The following is a 16,529-nucleotide window of genomic DNA, read 5'->3' as shown; positions in this document are numbered from 1 at the left end:
TAAGTCTATTTCAGAAACAATGGAACTAAATACCAACTAGCTCCATAAAGTTGTTTTTCTAAAATAAAAATTCATGTTCATTTTTGATGAAAAGTTGTTAAATTTCTTTGGCTTTCCAATGAACTTTAATTTAATTAACTTTAATATTAATTTTTTCACTTCAAATATAATCACAAGTTTGTTACTCAAATGATTGCTGATTTTGATTTTCATGTAAAGAGCATCTGAATGAATGAAGTCACTATTGTGACATGCTTTTCTAAATGAGGGAAAAGAGGGGACATTTATACTGGTTAGGCTGGTATGACTCTTGCCAAGAATTAAAGGATAGTTCAGACACATTTATCATTAGCTGATAGTGAGAAAGATGGTATTCCATTTTTTGGAAATATACATAACTAGAAAAGTAGACAATTCGACTTAAGTTTGCAGAACTCTACACCTGAACAATTCAGGTTAAAGTGAACACAAACTGTTTTCTTACCTTCAAGTCCTTCCAACTGTCCAGTAGTTTGGTGGCCAAATCACTTATATCCACTGTTTTATCTGGCTGTTCTTGGCTCCTCTCACTCTCCACATCAGACACACCCTCCTCTTCATCTTGGGATGGTGTTTCTTCTGCAGTAGGTTCTTCTAGTTTTGTAGCATTACTCTCTTTGAGCTCTATTTCAGTGTCAGCCTCTGGTTCGGATGGAGATAGCTTACTGGCCTCCACGGTGGTTTCACTCTCCACTTTGGATTCGAGCAGCTGTTGTGGGAGTAGCTGTTGTGACTGCAACTCTTCTTCTTCCTCTACAGTGACATTTTCTAACTGATCAAGGTCCTCTTTGCCATCCTTGCCTTCTAGCTCACTGGTTGCATCAGAGATTGCACTGTCCATGCTATTTTCACTTATAATTTTAAGTCTGCGAAACATGAGTTTCTTGGGAGTATCTGTGTCAGCTTCTGTGCTCAGCTTGGAGGAAGGATCAGGTGTATTGAGTGGTGTGTGAGCACGTGATGTATTCTCACTAGAATACCCATCTCCTTCACTTAGCTGAGGTACAGCAGTCTTTGTCTGAGACCAACGTTGAATAATTGGAAGTACTTTGCTTTCCTCCAACATATTTTTAGTAGGAATGGGCAAGTGTTCCAAAGTCTTTATAATCTGATTAAACATAATTAAAAAAAAAATCATATCACTTTGTACAGGTGACCTTTCAAATCTCTGGATGGGACTCAGATTATTTCTGTAGGAACACTACATTTTGGTACTGACTTACTAAATTAAGATGTTAAGTGTCTGTAAACATAGATGTATTTAACATAACTGTATTTAAAATATTATTTTCCTTTAGAAAAAAAGGAAAACTGTTTTAAGTCTAATCCACAAGAATAAAATGCAGAGCAGGCGACTACTCCCAATATAAAATGGAACTGAATAATATTCACTGGCAATAGAATATGTACACTATTGGACCTTAACCTGAATATTATTTTCTATAAAGTTCCCCCAAGTGACTGTAATAGAGGCTTGGGAACCATGTAACATATATTTAAATAATGTCTCACAAGAAAGATGCAGACATTACCTCCTTAGCCTGAGATAAATAACAATCTAGCAGAAAGAGACACTCTCTTCATTCACAGACATATTCCCCCATTCTGAAATTGAAGAATTTCTTCCAAAGTACTCCCTAATGTAGGTCTACAGAAACCCCAAGGCTTCCCCAAATACTCATTGCCAAATCTCCTGGGAGAAGGAAGGAGGCAAAACATTGTCCACTTCAATGTTTTGGTTTTTAAAGTGATTAATTAAATAGATGATCAGAAATTGTGATTTTTAAAAAGCAATGCATCAAATTAGTAATTTCATGGAAAGGTATAAAAACTACAACTCCATGAACAATGCTGCCAATGAATCTTACTTAGATCTTCTAAAAGACTTATTTTCTTCTCAAGATGTTCTTATTCTTGTAATCCAGAATTTAGCTTCATCAATTTTTCAGAACCCCAGAATAAAAGTTTTATATCATTTCCCATCATTTAAAACTATGACTTTACCAACAAACTGGATCATTTGCTTAACTATGATATTATATCTTGTTACAGTTCCCAGCTACATAGTACCAACCTTAAGAAGATACCACAGGGAAAATCAGAAGGTAAACTCACTAACTAGCAATAAATATGAAAGGTTATAGTTTGAGGAATGATATCAGGGCAATAAATTTTTTATTACTTAATGCCATTGGTAAATATAGTACTAAATTAATAATCTCTGATATTACCACATATCTCAACCTAAGCAATCAATATGATAGTTTTAAGAAATAAGCAACCTGGATTTAGTGGTGTGAATCTGTAATCTCAGGGACTCAAAAGGCTGAGGCAGGAGGATCACAAGTTCAAGACCAAACTCACCAACTTAGTGAGACTGCCTCAAAATAAAAAGGAAAAAGAGCTGGGTGTGTAGCTCAGTGGTAAAGTACCACTGGGTTTAATTCTCAGTGCTGCAAAAGGAAAAAAGCAAGACAAATGTAAACTGACCTCTTCCTGAAGTTTCTGGTTACTTTCCCGGCCATCGCCAAGCTCTGCCATCCAAATCCACAATAAAGACAGCCCATGACGTTCCAGAAAGGACTTCAGGCAAGATTGTGAGTGTGTGTTCTTTTATGGGGAAAGAGAGGCAGGATGCAGGACAATGGGGAGGCAATACCAGAAAGAGTGTTAACAGAAGGCCATGAAGAAGACCAAAGAGTTCACTTATATTCACATACAAAACACACACAAAAACAGAAATGTACAACTAACATGTTTTAAAGTAATGGAGTACAATTTTTTTTCTGATTTGTAAAATGTATAACTTTCTAATAGTAAACCTGTAATTAACTAAAGTATAAAATTATAAAAAGATCATTTATGATAAAATTCAATACTGAATTTAGTTTTTTTACTGAAAAAAACTAAAACCATAAAAATTAGTCTTTATCATTTTCTTTTTTCTCTTTCAGATGCTTACCCAAAAAGTTTTCTTTTGTTATTATTTTAAAAAAATCCATTTTTATTATCATTCAATTTCTTATGGCATACTTAATAAACTGAAATAAATGAGATTACTCATAAGGTTTCAAAGTCATATAAAACTTACAAATCCATTTAAAAATAAGATTAACTTTTTCATCAGCTGGATTATGATTTAAACATTCTACCCCAAATTCAGAAATAAAAATTAAGTGTTCACCTGAATGAGTTCGAGGCAGGTAAGTTTCTGCTCCAAAGTTTCAATTCGAACCATTAATCGTGATAAACTGAGTACTTGATTTTTATCAGAGAGACCTTCACCATTTTCCATCAATGCTTCTAGCTCTCCATCAACCTACCAAAAAAAAATATCTGGTTATTAAAAACAAAACAAAACAACAACAACAAAATAAAACCTAACTTAAGAATCAAACAACATGAAAATATGCTCAGTCTCACCAGTAATTAGGAAAATGAAAGTAAGACCTGTTGGACTACAGAGAGGGAAAAAAAGTTTGATACTACCAAATCAACTACTGATGAAAATCTAAACTGGTAAGATCAATCTGAAAAGCATTTCATTCCTTCATCAGATATGTACCAAGAAATTGTCATTAATAAATGTTGCTAATAAGACTTGGGATTTGATTTAGACTAAAAATAAAGATTTATATAAGATCTTAATAAAAAAAAGTTCTGCAGAGATTTTTATAACTGATATGAAAATGTTGACTATGCAAATTATTACAATAAACTTTTAACATTTGTAAATATGAAATAATCTTAGTCACTTTAAAAAAATTTTTTTAGATGTTGATAGACCTTTATTTCATTCATTTATTTATATGTGGTGCTGAGAATTGAACCCAGTGCTTCACCCATGCTAGGCAAGTGCTCTACCACTGAGCCACAACCACAGCCCCAATCTTAGTCACTCTTGATTACAAAAATATCTCATGTTCTTTTACAGAAAATTTCAAAATTAAGAAAATCATCCAGGAGCTGATAATTCTTTGACATATTACTTTGCAACCATTTTTCTAGGGGTATTTACACTGCCCTACAATTTTGTATCATGGTTTTACATATATTAAGACATAGGCATGTCCTTATAAAATTAAAAACATTTGTAAAACTGATTTTGAATGTGTGCAAATTTTTTCAATAGTACTGAAAGAGCATGAGGTAGTGGAGAAAGCACCAGCTGTACAGTTGTTGACTCAGCTCAGGTAATAACTGGCTTTTGACCCAGATTAATCCTCTTACCTATGCAAAAGATGTGCACGATATAATTATTAAGCTACATGAAATAAGACAGCAATATCACTTTTGTAGACTTTAATATACTTATTTTTAAAATATTTTTTAGTTGTAGATGGATACATCTTTATTTATTTTTATGTGGTGCTGAGGATCAAACCCAGTGCCTTGCACATGTGAGGCAAGCACTCTACACCACTGAGTTACAGCCCCAGCCCAACTTTAATATATTTATATAAAATATATTTAAACCATCCATCACTATGCCAGGTACTTAGTATGTGCTCAATAAATGATTATACAATTCATATACCATTTTTTAGTCACTTTCATATTGTGAGACAATATTAAATTAAATTTAAAAAGAAATTTTAAGTCAAATATAATTTTAGGTGCAGGAGACATTGCAATAAAGCCAAACAGGAAAAAAAAAAAAAAAAAAAAAAAAAAGGCCAAATTATACTACATGAAAAGTACTGCAGAAAAGAACACACTAGTTGGAAAAATATTTGTATATCCTCTGCTAGCAATTCTGATTTATAAGAAAACACCCAAGAGAAACTTCCACACATTGTACACCCAGAGATGCATATGAAAGCTCACTGAAGCAACATTCATAATAGCAAAAAACTGCAAATAACCCAAATATATGTGGCCTGGTTGGATAAACTGGTATGTTCACTCAATGGCATATAATTCCTCAATGAAGGGAATCAAGTGCAGCCAAATGCAACAATATCCATTGACCTTAACAACAATGTTCTGTAAAAAGGTGAGCTTCAGAAGATTACATGCTATATTAAACCATTTCTATGCATACTGAAATATGCATTTCAGAGACACATAGATAGAAAATTATTTTTTAAAAAACACAAAGGAATAAGACATAAAATTACAGATGGTTAACTTTGAGGAACTACACAAGGAGAAAGAAGCAGAAATGTTCAAAGTGCCAGCCACGGTGGCACATGCCTATAATCCCAGTGGCTCAGAAGGACGAGGCAAGAGGATTGCAAGTTCATAGCCAGACTCAGCAATGGCAAGGCACTAAACAACGTAGTGAGATCCTGCCTCTAAATAAAATACGAAAAAAGGCTGGGGATGTGGCTCAGTGGTTAAGTGACTCGAGTTACCAAATCCCAACTGCCAAAAAAAAAAAAAAAAAAAATGTTCACAAGGGTTTACTTCAAAATTATGCTTTATAATCTACATATATTCACTGGCACTTTCAATTTAAATATTAAGTTTAAATAACAGCAACAGCTGGATGTGGTGGTAAATGTGTAACCCCAGCCCTTTGGGAGGATCCCAGTCTGAGAAACTTAGACCCTTCCTCAAAATGAAAAATAAAAACAGCTAGGGATATAATTCAGTGGTAGAACACCCCTGGTTTCAATCCCCTAAATACATACATACATATATATTAATTTACATTTACTAAAAATATTTTTTATTTATGGTTCACCACCTCCCAAAATGCCCTGTGATAACTAAAAGTAAGCAAATGTGTAAGAAGGATTAGGATGTGTTTTACTCAGTTATTGATAATAAAAAACATATGTATATGCACAAGAATATAGCACTTGAAAACTTATTCTGTTAAATATTAATCAGTCCAAGACAGCACAGATGGTCCCCAACTTATGATGGGACTAGGTTCAGATAAATTCATCATAAGTTCAAAACATCATTAAGTCAAAAATTTATTTCATACACCTAACCTACTGAACTTCATACCTCAGTGATATAGGACACTACAGACATTTTTTCATGTTTGTTAGCTATATGGATTAGTGAAGTATCTGAGGAAGTTATTTTTCTTATGTTAGTTGCTTTTTCTTACTGCTTAGTAGGGACTCTAATATGTGTATTCTGGATACTAGTACTTATTTTTATAGGCTGAAAGCAAATATTTCCTCTCATCCACATGGCTTTTTACCATCTTTACTGTATAAATCAGTTATTAATTTGTTTCACAAACAAACATAACAGGCTAAGGGAAGTTTCAGAATATCTCATTTGCAGTTTACAAACTACAAGCAGCAAATAACATTGGGTCATAATAGAAACTTATATTTCCGGCAAGTAAGTATTTAAACACCTAGTGTGTGACATACACAAACAGGACAATCACTTGTAGAAGAATTTATAGTTTTGTTAAGGAGAAACCTGTATATGAATGCATTTATAAGGTCAAGATGTGTTTTTGGGTGTTTTTTGTTTTGTTTTGGTATGGTACTAAGGATTGAACCCAAGGGTGCTAAACCGCTGAGCCACATCCCCAGCCCTTTTTTATATTTTATTTAGTGACAGTGTCTTGCTGAATTGCTATATGCCTTGCTAAGTTGCTGAGGCTGGCTTTGAACTTGCGATCTTCCTGCCTCAGCCTCCTGAGCTGCTGGGATCACAGGCATGTGCCACTGCACCCACTTATGTCAAAGATTTCTAAAAAAATGCTTACCACTCAAGGGTAACATGGGGGATTCAGGCTATTATAATGCAATCATTACTCAAACATACACGTTAATAGTTTGTACATGCAAAACTGTATTCTAAACTATTAATATCTAGTCCTTTCCATGGCATTATCGAGTCTCTCTCTTGGGAATTTAAGAGATACTATTTATATGATTCTGTTCAATTGTAACTGCAGAATTCAAAATCTGGACAAACAAAAGGGAATTTTTGCAAGAAATAACCAAGTAAAATTAAATTAGTATTAAAATGTTTATTAGAGTCAAGGTCAAATGATCTTTCACATCATTCTAGGAACCTAGATTCTTTCTAGGTAATTCCTCTCAGAGCAAAGTTTTTACAGCATTCTTTTAACAGAATAACTTCAAATTCACATGTGGAACAACCTGTGATTACTATATACAATTTATATCCAATTTAGTTCATAAGTACCAAAGCCAATCCAGAAATGGACACACCATTACCAAGATAAAAACAAAGAAACCAACCACTGGAATACCTAGATCTGGGTTCTATGGGGTTGTCCTTAAATCTTGTCAGGGTGACAGTAAGTAAACTGATAAAGGTATAATACAGGTATAGTATTGCCTATGAATCATAATACTACATGACCAATTCCCACCAAACAGAAAATAGTTTTAAAAATGTGTTTATTAAGTTTTGAAAATAGGAAATAGCAACTGGAAAGTTCTTATGGAGATGCTAACTTAGGTCAACATGTTTAATGACTATTTTACAGCTGTTTTGGTAAACTGTCAATCATATGAAACTAGAGTTAACAACAAAAGCAATCTTAATGGAATTTAAAGAAAATTTTCCTGAAATAGTCAAATCAGGAAGGCTAAGGATACCACAGTGACTCATGTATACATCTTTTTTTCCCCAGTATTAAGGATCACTGAACCCAGGGTCTTGGTCATGCTAGGCAACAACTCTACTACTGAGCCACATCTCTAGCCCCCATGCATATATCTTTAAAAAAAAAAAAATTGCAAAAGAGATGTAAATATTTACTGTTGTATTGGAAAACTGGCAAAAGAAGTGTCCATCAGTAAGAAAATACGTAAAACAATGCAATTAAAAATATACGTTACTTGGGAGGCTGAGGCAGGAAGATCACAGCCTAAGTAACTTAGCAAGCCCATGTCTCAAAAAAAAATGTTAAAAAGTGTTGGGCCTAGCAAGCACAAGCCCCTGGGTTCCATCACCAGTACAAAGAGATAAATAAATAACTATTTATCTATTTGTATCAACACTGATCAAATTCAAAAATAAGAGTAAAAACCAACATGCAGATATATGATATCATTTCTAAAAACTCTACAACTCAATGTATTTTAAAACACAGAAATACTGACTACTATGGCCACAGTTTTCTCAGAGCTGAGAAGGGATGGGATTGTTCTCTAGTCAACTGCACTGTAGCAATAATAAAGATCAGAGACATGAGCTAGACTGGAGCTCATTTCCATCACCTACTGGGTGATCTTATAAACTCCATGCTTCAGTGTCTCATCTGTGAAAAGGGGAAAAATTATTGTACCTAATTTAAGAGCTCATTAAATGAGTTAATGTGTCAAGTACATGGCATACTGCTACACCATATATGTTCTCTAAAAAGAAAGCTGAAGCAAACACAATGCTCAAAAAAATCTGTTCATCTTAGGTGGTATGAGTATTTGTCATATACTGTTCTTTTCTGCATTTTTAAGTGGCCCTTCCCAATGTTTTTTGCTACCCATCTTTTTATAGAATTGACTTTTTATAATTCCCTCAAATTAATTTGCATTTACTGACATCATCTCTTACCCACCATACTTTTATCACACCCCTACTTTATCTCCCCATCTACACAAATAAAACTACTGTCATTTATAGTTCTTCAGAGTATTAGTTTCTCCAAAGTCCAGGAATGAGTTAATTTCATAAGAAATATAGGGGGATTTGCTGACTAATGTCTTAGACTCCAGCTCCTGCACAGTCCTTCAACCAAGAGTCACACATTTGAGGATAGGCCTTCAAAATATGCTTCCTTTTTTTTTTTTTTTTTTTTTTTAAATGGACCTAGTTAGGTAATGCAAATATACTTTTTAAGGAATAGTGCTCTAGTAAAAGGTTCCTCAAAAAAGGAGGAAGAAGGAGGAAGAGAAGGTAGGAGGAGGAGGAGGAAGAAGAGGAAGAAAGAAGAAAGAAGGAGAAGAAAGAAGAAAGAACTTTGGGTTTTATGATTTTGTGTTTCCTTTTAAGACAAGGTATCTCTATGTTGCCCAGGCTGGGCTGGAACTGGTAATCCTACAGCTTCAATCTCCCAAACTGCTGCGATTATAGACTCAGGGCAGAAGAAAAAAATTTTAAAAACAATTCAAAGTGCTTGTCCCAGATGAGAGTCCTTTTCGTAACATGATAGTACCCTCACTCATCCCAGAAATAACTCGGGTGAGACATGGTGTTTTTAAAAAAAAATGGGAGAGGGGCTGGGATTGTAGCTCAGTGGTAGCGTGCTCGCCCTTGCACATGTGAGGCCCCGGGTTTGATCCTCAGCACCACATAAAAATAAAATGAAGGTATTGTGTCCACCTACAAATAAAAAAAGGGGGTGGGGGAGAGGGGAAACATCAATTACTGATTCATTAAAAGAAAAAGACCATCTGAGAATATTCCTTTCTTGGGCTGTCCATTACCACTGGGGGTAGTGAGTCATGTCTGTAGTTCCAGCTATTCAGGAGGCTGAGGCAAGAGGACTGCTTGAGCCCAGGAGTACAAGACTAGCCTGGGCAACACACCAAGTCTCTCATCTCAAAAAAAAAAAAAAAAAAGAAAGAAAGAGAAAGAAAAAAGGAAAAGAACAAAGTTCATGGCTGAGGTTGTAGCTCAGTGGTAGAATGCTTGCCTAGTGTGTATGAGGCACTGGGTTCAAGTCTCAACATTGCATATAAATAAATAAAGGTCTGTCATTAATTTTAAAACTGTTTAAAAAAAAAAAAAAAAAAAAAAAAAAAAGACCCACAAAGTTTACAGGTCCAAACAGATGACAAAGCCAATAATAAAAAATTAGAAATACAGATCAGGCTTAAAGGAGCTAACAGAAAAGATAAATATTTTATTTGTATTGAGTTTTACAGGTTCTGAATATCTATTAGTTTGGGTGTTTTCAAGATTACTTCAGTAGTTCTCAGTATCCAACTCTAATCTCTGAAATAAAAATAGTCGACCACACCTCTTTTCCAGTAATATCTCTTTTGATCCTGAATTTCTCAGTGAAGTAGTATGATTTTTTTAAACTTGAATCAGAAAAGCTATTTACCTTCTTAAAAATTTTTATTATGAAAGTTTAAGGAAAGGGCTGGGATTGTGGCTCAGTGGTAGAGCACTTCCCTGGCATGTGCGAGACTCTAGATTTGATCTTCAGCACCGCACATAAATAAATAAACAAAATAAAGGTCCATTGACAACTAAAAAAGTATTTTAAAAAAGAAGGAAAGTTGAAGGAAAGGTGGAAAACTTACTGAGTCCTTCTTACGAGATCGTTCCTTCTTCATTTTCCCTCCTGCTGCTCTGATGCTGACTCTGTTTTCTCCTCCCAGATAACCCCGGCAATTAGCTGACCCACAGAAACATTTCTGAGCTTCTTTTCTATTCAAGGAGCACCAGAAAGAAGTCAGTTATGTTAAAGTAAAGCATATAAAAATGTCAACAATATAACAATTATATATAGAAATCATACAAGTCTAAAGGAAATAAACACAAAGAGGAAAAAAATGGTTAGCTTTAAGAGACTCCAAAAAATTTGCTACTAACAGAAGAGCCTAAAACTTGCTCTTAAAAATATTCATTTTTTTTCCAATCTTCTTTTACTTGACAAAACGAGGCAACAAGTTAGAGTGATTTCTTCATTTTATCAGAATACTTACTAATGTATGAAAATAAGAAAACATATACATATTTGGCTAAGAACAAAATTGTTTCCATAGCTAGGCCACTATAACTTATATGTAAATGTTTAAGTGGCACATAAAACAAAATGCATTATTAAACCACATATAAAATGATTACAAGATGCTCAAAAAAGGAAATACTTGATAATTAAAAGTTATTATCACATAAGGATGACACACTGTAATAACAAGTACAATGATCAAATGTAACCATGAAGGTAAGGAAGAATGATAGAAAAGAACACAGACTCAAATCTCTTGGTTTGGGTAGAAACCACCTATGCAATTAAGGAAACAAAAAGGAGTATCCCAAAAGTAAACAAACAAGATCTAGTTTAAGACCTTAACAATTAGAGACACAAAAATAAATTATTCAATAGAGTAGGGATTCACATGTAGCACTTAGTGTTCAGTTTCCTCTTCCTCAAAGAGGATGGACAATAGAAGCACAGAGAGAAAAAACAGAGTCCTAAAAAGAATATGATAGGAAAATATACAACAACAAAAGCAGACAGAATACAAAGTGACCATCTGGCATTTGTCCTGGTTTACAATCAGATAATTAGTTTTAGAACTGAAGAAGTTCACTAAAGTTCTAAAACATGAAGCATGAAATATATGAAGGAGTATCTGAAACAACTTCACCACCAGAGTAGCAATTACTGAAACCAAATTGGACAGAGTAGAGGAATTAAATTTTTGTCATGTGGTAGCACTAAAAGGACGAAAATATATATATATAAAAACTCTCTAGCTGTGTCCATTTTAGTATAAACACCAGAAGCTACCGATTCACACAGGTATAATCTGGAAGGGAGGAGCTTTTATTAGAGTTTTATATCTTATTTGAAATTTGCACCCTTTTAACTACTGATTTCTTAATAATCAAAATCATCTTGTGCAAGGCATAGCACTCAGAACACAAAGAAAAGAAAAAAACTGAAGACTAAAGGTAACAATTGTATTATCAGCCTTTCAGGATGTATATCTAGATAGTAAGAACTCATTTTCTAAAAACAACCATAAAATCATTAGTATGTTAAGAAATAATTTCTTAACACCAAATATCCATTAGGTATTCCAATTTTCCTTATTATCTCAAATACCAATTTATCCCAAGCATAATTGTGTCACCCTCTTTTTCTTGTGAATTATTTAAAAAGTCAAGCCATTTGTCTTACACAGTTTCACAAAGTCTATATTTTGGTAAATACATTTCTATAGTTCCTGTTCCCTATGTTTTTCTACAAAAAAAAGTAGTTAGATGTAGAGATCTAATTCAGAGGCAAAATTTCTTTTAGCAAGACAATTTCACATGTAACACTGTGTTCTTTCATCAAGAGACACAATTAAGCCAAGCCATGGTGGCATAAGCCTGCAATCCCAGCAACTCAGGAGCATGAGGCAGGAGGATTACAAGTTCAGTCAGTCTCAGCCAACTTAGCAAGATCCTCAGCAATTTCTGTCTCAAAATAAAAAATAAGAACCAGGGGATGAAGATCAAAGGTAAAGCACACTTGGGTTCAATCCCCAATACCAAAAGTAAGTACGTAAGTAAAGAAAGAAAGAAAGGCACCATAGTTGTCTGTCTGATTTTGGCAGCCATTGATAATGACTATTCAAATCTATTAGTTTGTTAGAAGTTGCAAAATGATAACATTGTTATTAATTCAATAACTAGAGAATTTCTATAAAAGGCAGGATAAATGGTTGCCTCTTCTCGTCACTATTTTTATTTATAAGGCTCTTTAGATTTTTTATTTTTTGCAATGCTAGGGATGGAATCAAAGGTCTTGTGCATGCTAGGCAAGGGCTCTACCACTGAGTTACATCCCCAGAGCTTTTTATTTTGAGACAGGGTCTTGCTAAATTGCCCACGCTGGCCTTGAACCTGTGATCCTTCTGCCTCAGCCTCCCAAATCTCTGGGATTACTGATGTGTGACATCATACCCAACTTCCTCTTTTATTTTTAAACTAATTTTCAAAGTTATGAATTAGTTCTTTCAATTATGACTAACTGTACTTGCATTTTCAAAATACTGTGAAAACTCATGAATTTTACATAATATATTTCAAACTATCTTAGTAATTATCCTTGAAATGTTAAATTAGAACTTCCCCACTTTTGGTGTTAGTGGTATCCTTTGTATTGCATCAGTTACTGTTTTGGCTAGATTAAAAAAAAAAAAAACAAAAAAGATTTTTTTTTTTTAAAGTTGTAGATGGACACAAGTTTTATTTTATTTACTTTTTATGCAGTGCTGCGGACTGAGCCCAGTGCCTCACCTGTGCTAGGCAAGCATTCAACCACTGAGTATATCCCAATTCCCAACAAAAAGTATTTTTAAGAGTACAATATGCTTTAGGTAAAACACAATTAGTCACGAGTTGATAATTATTACAGCTGAATCAAGTATACATAGGTCACACGAAAACAGAGTTGGCACTTCTACAGTAATAGTTTTAACATAAATAAAACAGCATTAAGTTCAGAAGAAAATTATATAGTTCCTGTAAAATAACCCTTAATGGCCAGAAATGTCATACAGTGGGAAAAATAACACAAAATCAAACAGCATACATATGTAAAAATTGATATTAAATATAACTTATAATTCACATGAAAGTTTTATATATCTCTATCTAAATAGCCTATTTTCCCAACAGAAGCAATAAAATAGAGCAGAAATAATACTTACCCATATCTTTGGAACTGATAGTCAAATGTTAACTCTGAGCCCGAAGGAACCAGTTTGGTGGTAAAAAACCCAACCCTCAGTTGTCCATTCACAGTCCACTGAGATGTTGTTTTGAAAAGAAAAGAAAACAGTAACCAATTAATCTCTGAGTGTGTGTGTGTGTGTGTGTGTGTGTGTGTGTGTGTGCGCGCGTGCGTGCATGTGTGCGGGGGGGGGGGGGGAGATAATGGGATATACGACGATCACTGTCATTTGGCTTAATTATGCATGTGACTCTTTAGGCAATTAAGGTGTTTTACAAATAGCAAATGAACCCCCCCCCCCACACACACACACACCTCTTTATTTTATGATATTGGTCACTGAGCCCAGGGGCACTCCAACACTGAGCTATATCACCAGCCCTTTGCATTTTTAATTTTAAGACATTCTCATTGTTGCCCAGGAAGGCCTCCAACTTGCAATCCTCCTGCCTCATAATCATAGGTAGATGCCACTGTACCTAACAAGGAATCTTTTTTTTCCTTAAATAAACTAACTTTTTTTTTTTCTTTGCAGTGCTGGGGATTGAATCCAGGGCCTTTGCAAGCACTCTACCAACTGAGCTGTATCCCCAGCCCAAATAAACTAACTTTAGGTGTCACTTTTATTTAATGAACTACCTGACTGAATATATCTATAATCTGTCTCTAATAAAAGTAATGCTACACCGTTATATTATATGTGTGTACTAATATGTAACAAAGCCCACCATTATGTACAATTAAAATGTACTAACAGAAAAAAGAAAAAAATTAAAGTAACTGCTACTTTAAACTTATCTTAACTCACATTTCTATATATAAAAATTCACTTATTTTGGGCTGGGGATATAGTTCAGTTGGTAGAGTGCTTACCTTGTACGTCGAAGGCCCTGGGTTCAATCTCCAGCACCATAAAAAAATTAAAAAATAAAAAAGATTCACTTATTTTGAAAACAGGCAAATAGAGGATGCTTGTTGTCACTGAGTAGCACAAGAAAATCTATATTGACATGTTAAAAGTAACCATGTTCTAAGATAAGATGGGACAAGGAACCTGAGAAACACTGACATTAAAAGTTTAATTTCATGAAGAAACAGAAAGGCAAGAATCAGAACAATTCTTGAATTGATAAAGTCAAGAATTAAAATAGGGGTAGACCATTAAAATTAAAAAAAAAAAAAAGTGGGGGTTGACACAAAGGAAGTAGACCTTGTAGTCCCAGATAAGTATGTCAAAAACTATACAGCTCCATTCCAGACCAATTGTACATGTTACTGATGAAAAATCCAAACCTAAGAAATTAAGGGACAATAGTACAGTGGAAGTCTCACAGTTAAACATATGGCCATCAGTTGTGGCAGAACTAGAACCATAATTTAGCTTAAATGATTCCAGAATGGGTTCTCTTTGTTCTATTGCTTGATTTTTAGAAAAGCCATATAGAACACCTATGAGTACACAGATCAAAGAACAAAAACCATCCAGGAGTCGAAAGCATTATTTCAACATGAAAGGAAACCAATCAGAAATATCTATGGGTCCATAGCTCAGTGATATGTATTTTCTGGGGGAGTGGGCCCATAGCTCTCTTAAACAAAAACTTGTAATTTCTCTCAAATTTGGCTTTTTAGACCCTAATGAGTACCATTAAAACAGTTATACCTTGCACCTGGACAAAACCTTTTAAAGAATCCGAATATAACAGTGCCCAATGGACTTACTAAAATTAAATTTTAGTTTTGTATTTTGGAACCTTTCAAGTAATATCTAAAATAATTATGGACAAGGAAACAATCAAATGCTATCTGAGTTCTTGGGTTAGATTCTGGATCAGAAAAATAACAGTTGTCAAAATTTAAATAAGGTCTTGTGATTGTTTAATGTTAATAGATACCCTCGATATAACCATTGAATTATGTCTATTACATATGACATTAACATTTAGGGAAGCTAGGTAAAGAGTGGCATAAGACGACACACTGTACTATTTTGGCAATGCTGTATTTCTTTTTTGGGGAGGTACCAGAGATTGAACTCAGGGATACTTGAACACTAAACCACATCCCCAGCCCTATTTTATATCTTATTTAGAGACAGGGTCTCACTGAATTGCTTAGCGTCGCACTTTTGCTGAGGCTGGCTTTGAACTCTCGATCCTCCTGTCTCAGCCTCCCCAGCTGCTGTGATTATAGGCGTGCGCCACAATGCTCAGGATAATGCTGTATTTCTATAAATCTAAACTTACTTGAAAATGAAATAAAAGTAAATAAAAAGTGAAGCAGGAAAAAAAAAAATGATAAAACGTAAAATTCACAAATACCTCTTACATACAATCTAAAATTAATAGAACAACAACCTTGAATAAGTATCCCAAATTCAAAATCTACTTCAACTTACTTTTTGGGTTTCACAATTTGGTTCACAGCTGTGATTCATGAAACGAGAGCAATTTCCTTTCTGAGTGGCATCTATTATCTGGGAAAAGAAAGACAAGTGAATAGTTTTTAAAATGAGACCTTAAAACAGGCATGCCTTTTGCAAAGGAAAAGTATTAAACAAATTTAAGATACACACACATACTCTCTCACCCCCTACCTTGCTTTAGAGAAAACTCTCATACCATTTTACATATTTATTAGACATAATAAATATCTATTTGCTTCTTTTGGAAGATTGGCAAACTATATAAACATTTACTCAATGGGCAAAATTGTCTCCATACCTGTCAATGTCTCTTCCACTTATTTTTTGTTATTTCTTATATTCTACTACATTACAATCTCATTTTATACATGTAATATTTCACTTTAAAATGTGTGCTTATGACCCAGTACAGTATTAAAACTTGAATGTGTATCCAAATCCCCTGAAGAGTGCAAAAAACTTGCTGGGCCCAACCCCCAAAATTATATTAAGCCACTTGGGAGTAGGTTCCTAAAATTTGCAGTTCCACATTGAATATGGAGGAAGATATGAGAATCTAGCTGAACTCTATTAAGCCAGACATTAAAGAGATTCTTAAAATGCAAAACATGTCATTTCTTGATTAAAAAAAAAATTTTTTTTAAAGTATTTTTTCAAAACACTGTTATCTGTATCAACATGTAATGGAGCACTGGGGCTGTAGCTCAG

At 34.1% G+C, this 16,529-nt stretch overlaps 1 protein-coding gene across 1 annotated transcript in view; it reads right to left on the bottom strand.

The window, feature by feature from the left end:
- Positions 1 to 16,529, bottom strand: part of Setd2 (SET domain containing 2, histone lysine methyltransferase) — a 119,131-nt gene that overhangs the window by 47,935 nt on the left and 54,667 nt on the right. The window contains 6 exon segments of the mRNA XM_047532334.1: positions 485 to 1,147; positions 2,530 to 2,649; positions 3,224 to 3,358; positions 10,245 to 10,371; positions 13,374 to 13,471; positions 15,795 to 15,872. Of these exon segments, the coding sequence (XP_047388290.1) occupies positions 485 to 1,147; positions 2,530 to 2,649; positions 3,224 to 3,358; positions 10,245 to 10,371; positions 13,374 to 13,471; positions 15,795 to 15,872 (1,221 nt within the window).

The sequence above is a fragment of the Sciurus carolinensis genome, chromosome 17, assembly GCF_902686445.1.
Source record: "Sciurus carolinensis chromosome 17, mSciCar1.2, whole genome shotgun sequence".
Taxonomy (NCBI): Eukaryota; Metazoa; Chordata; class Mammalia; order Rodentia; family Sciuridae; genus Sciurus; species Sciurus carolinensis.
Note: the sequence above shows the minus strand (reverse complement) of the source record. Positions and strands in the feature narration are given on the sequence as shown.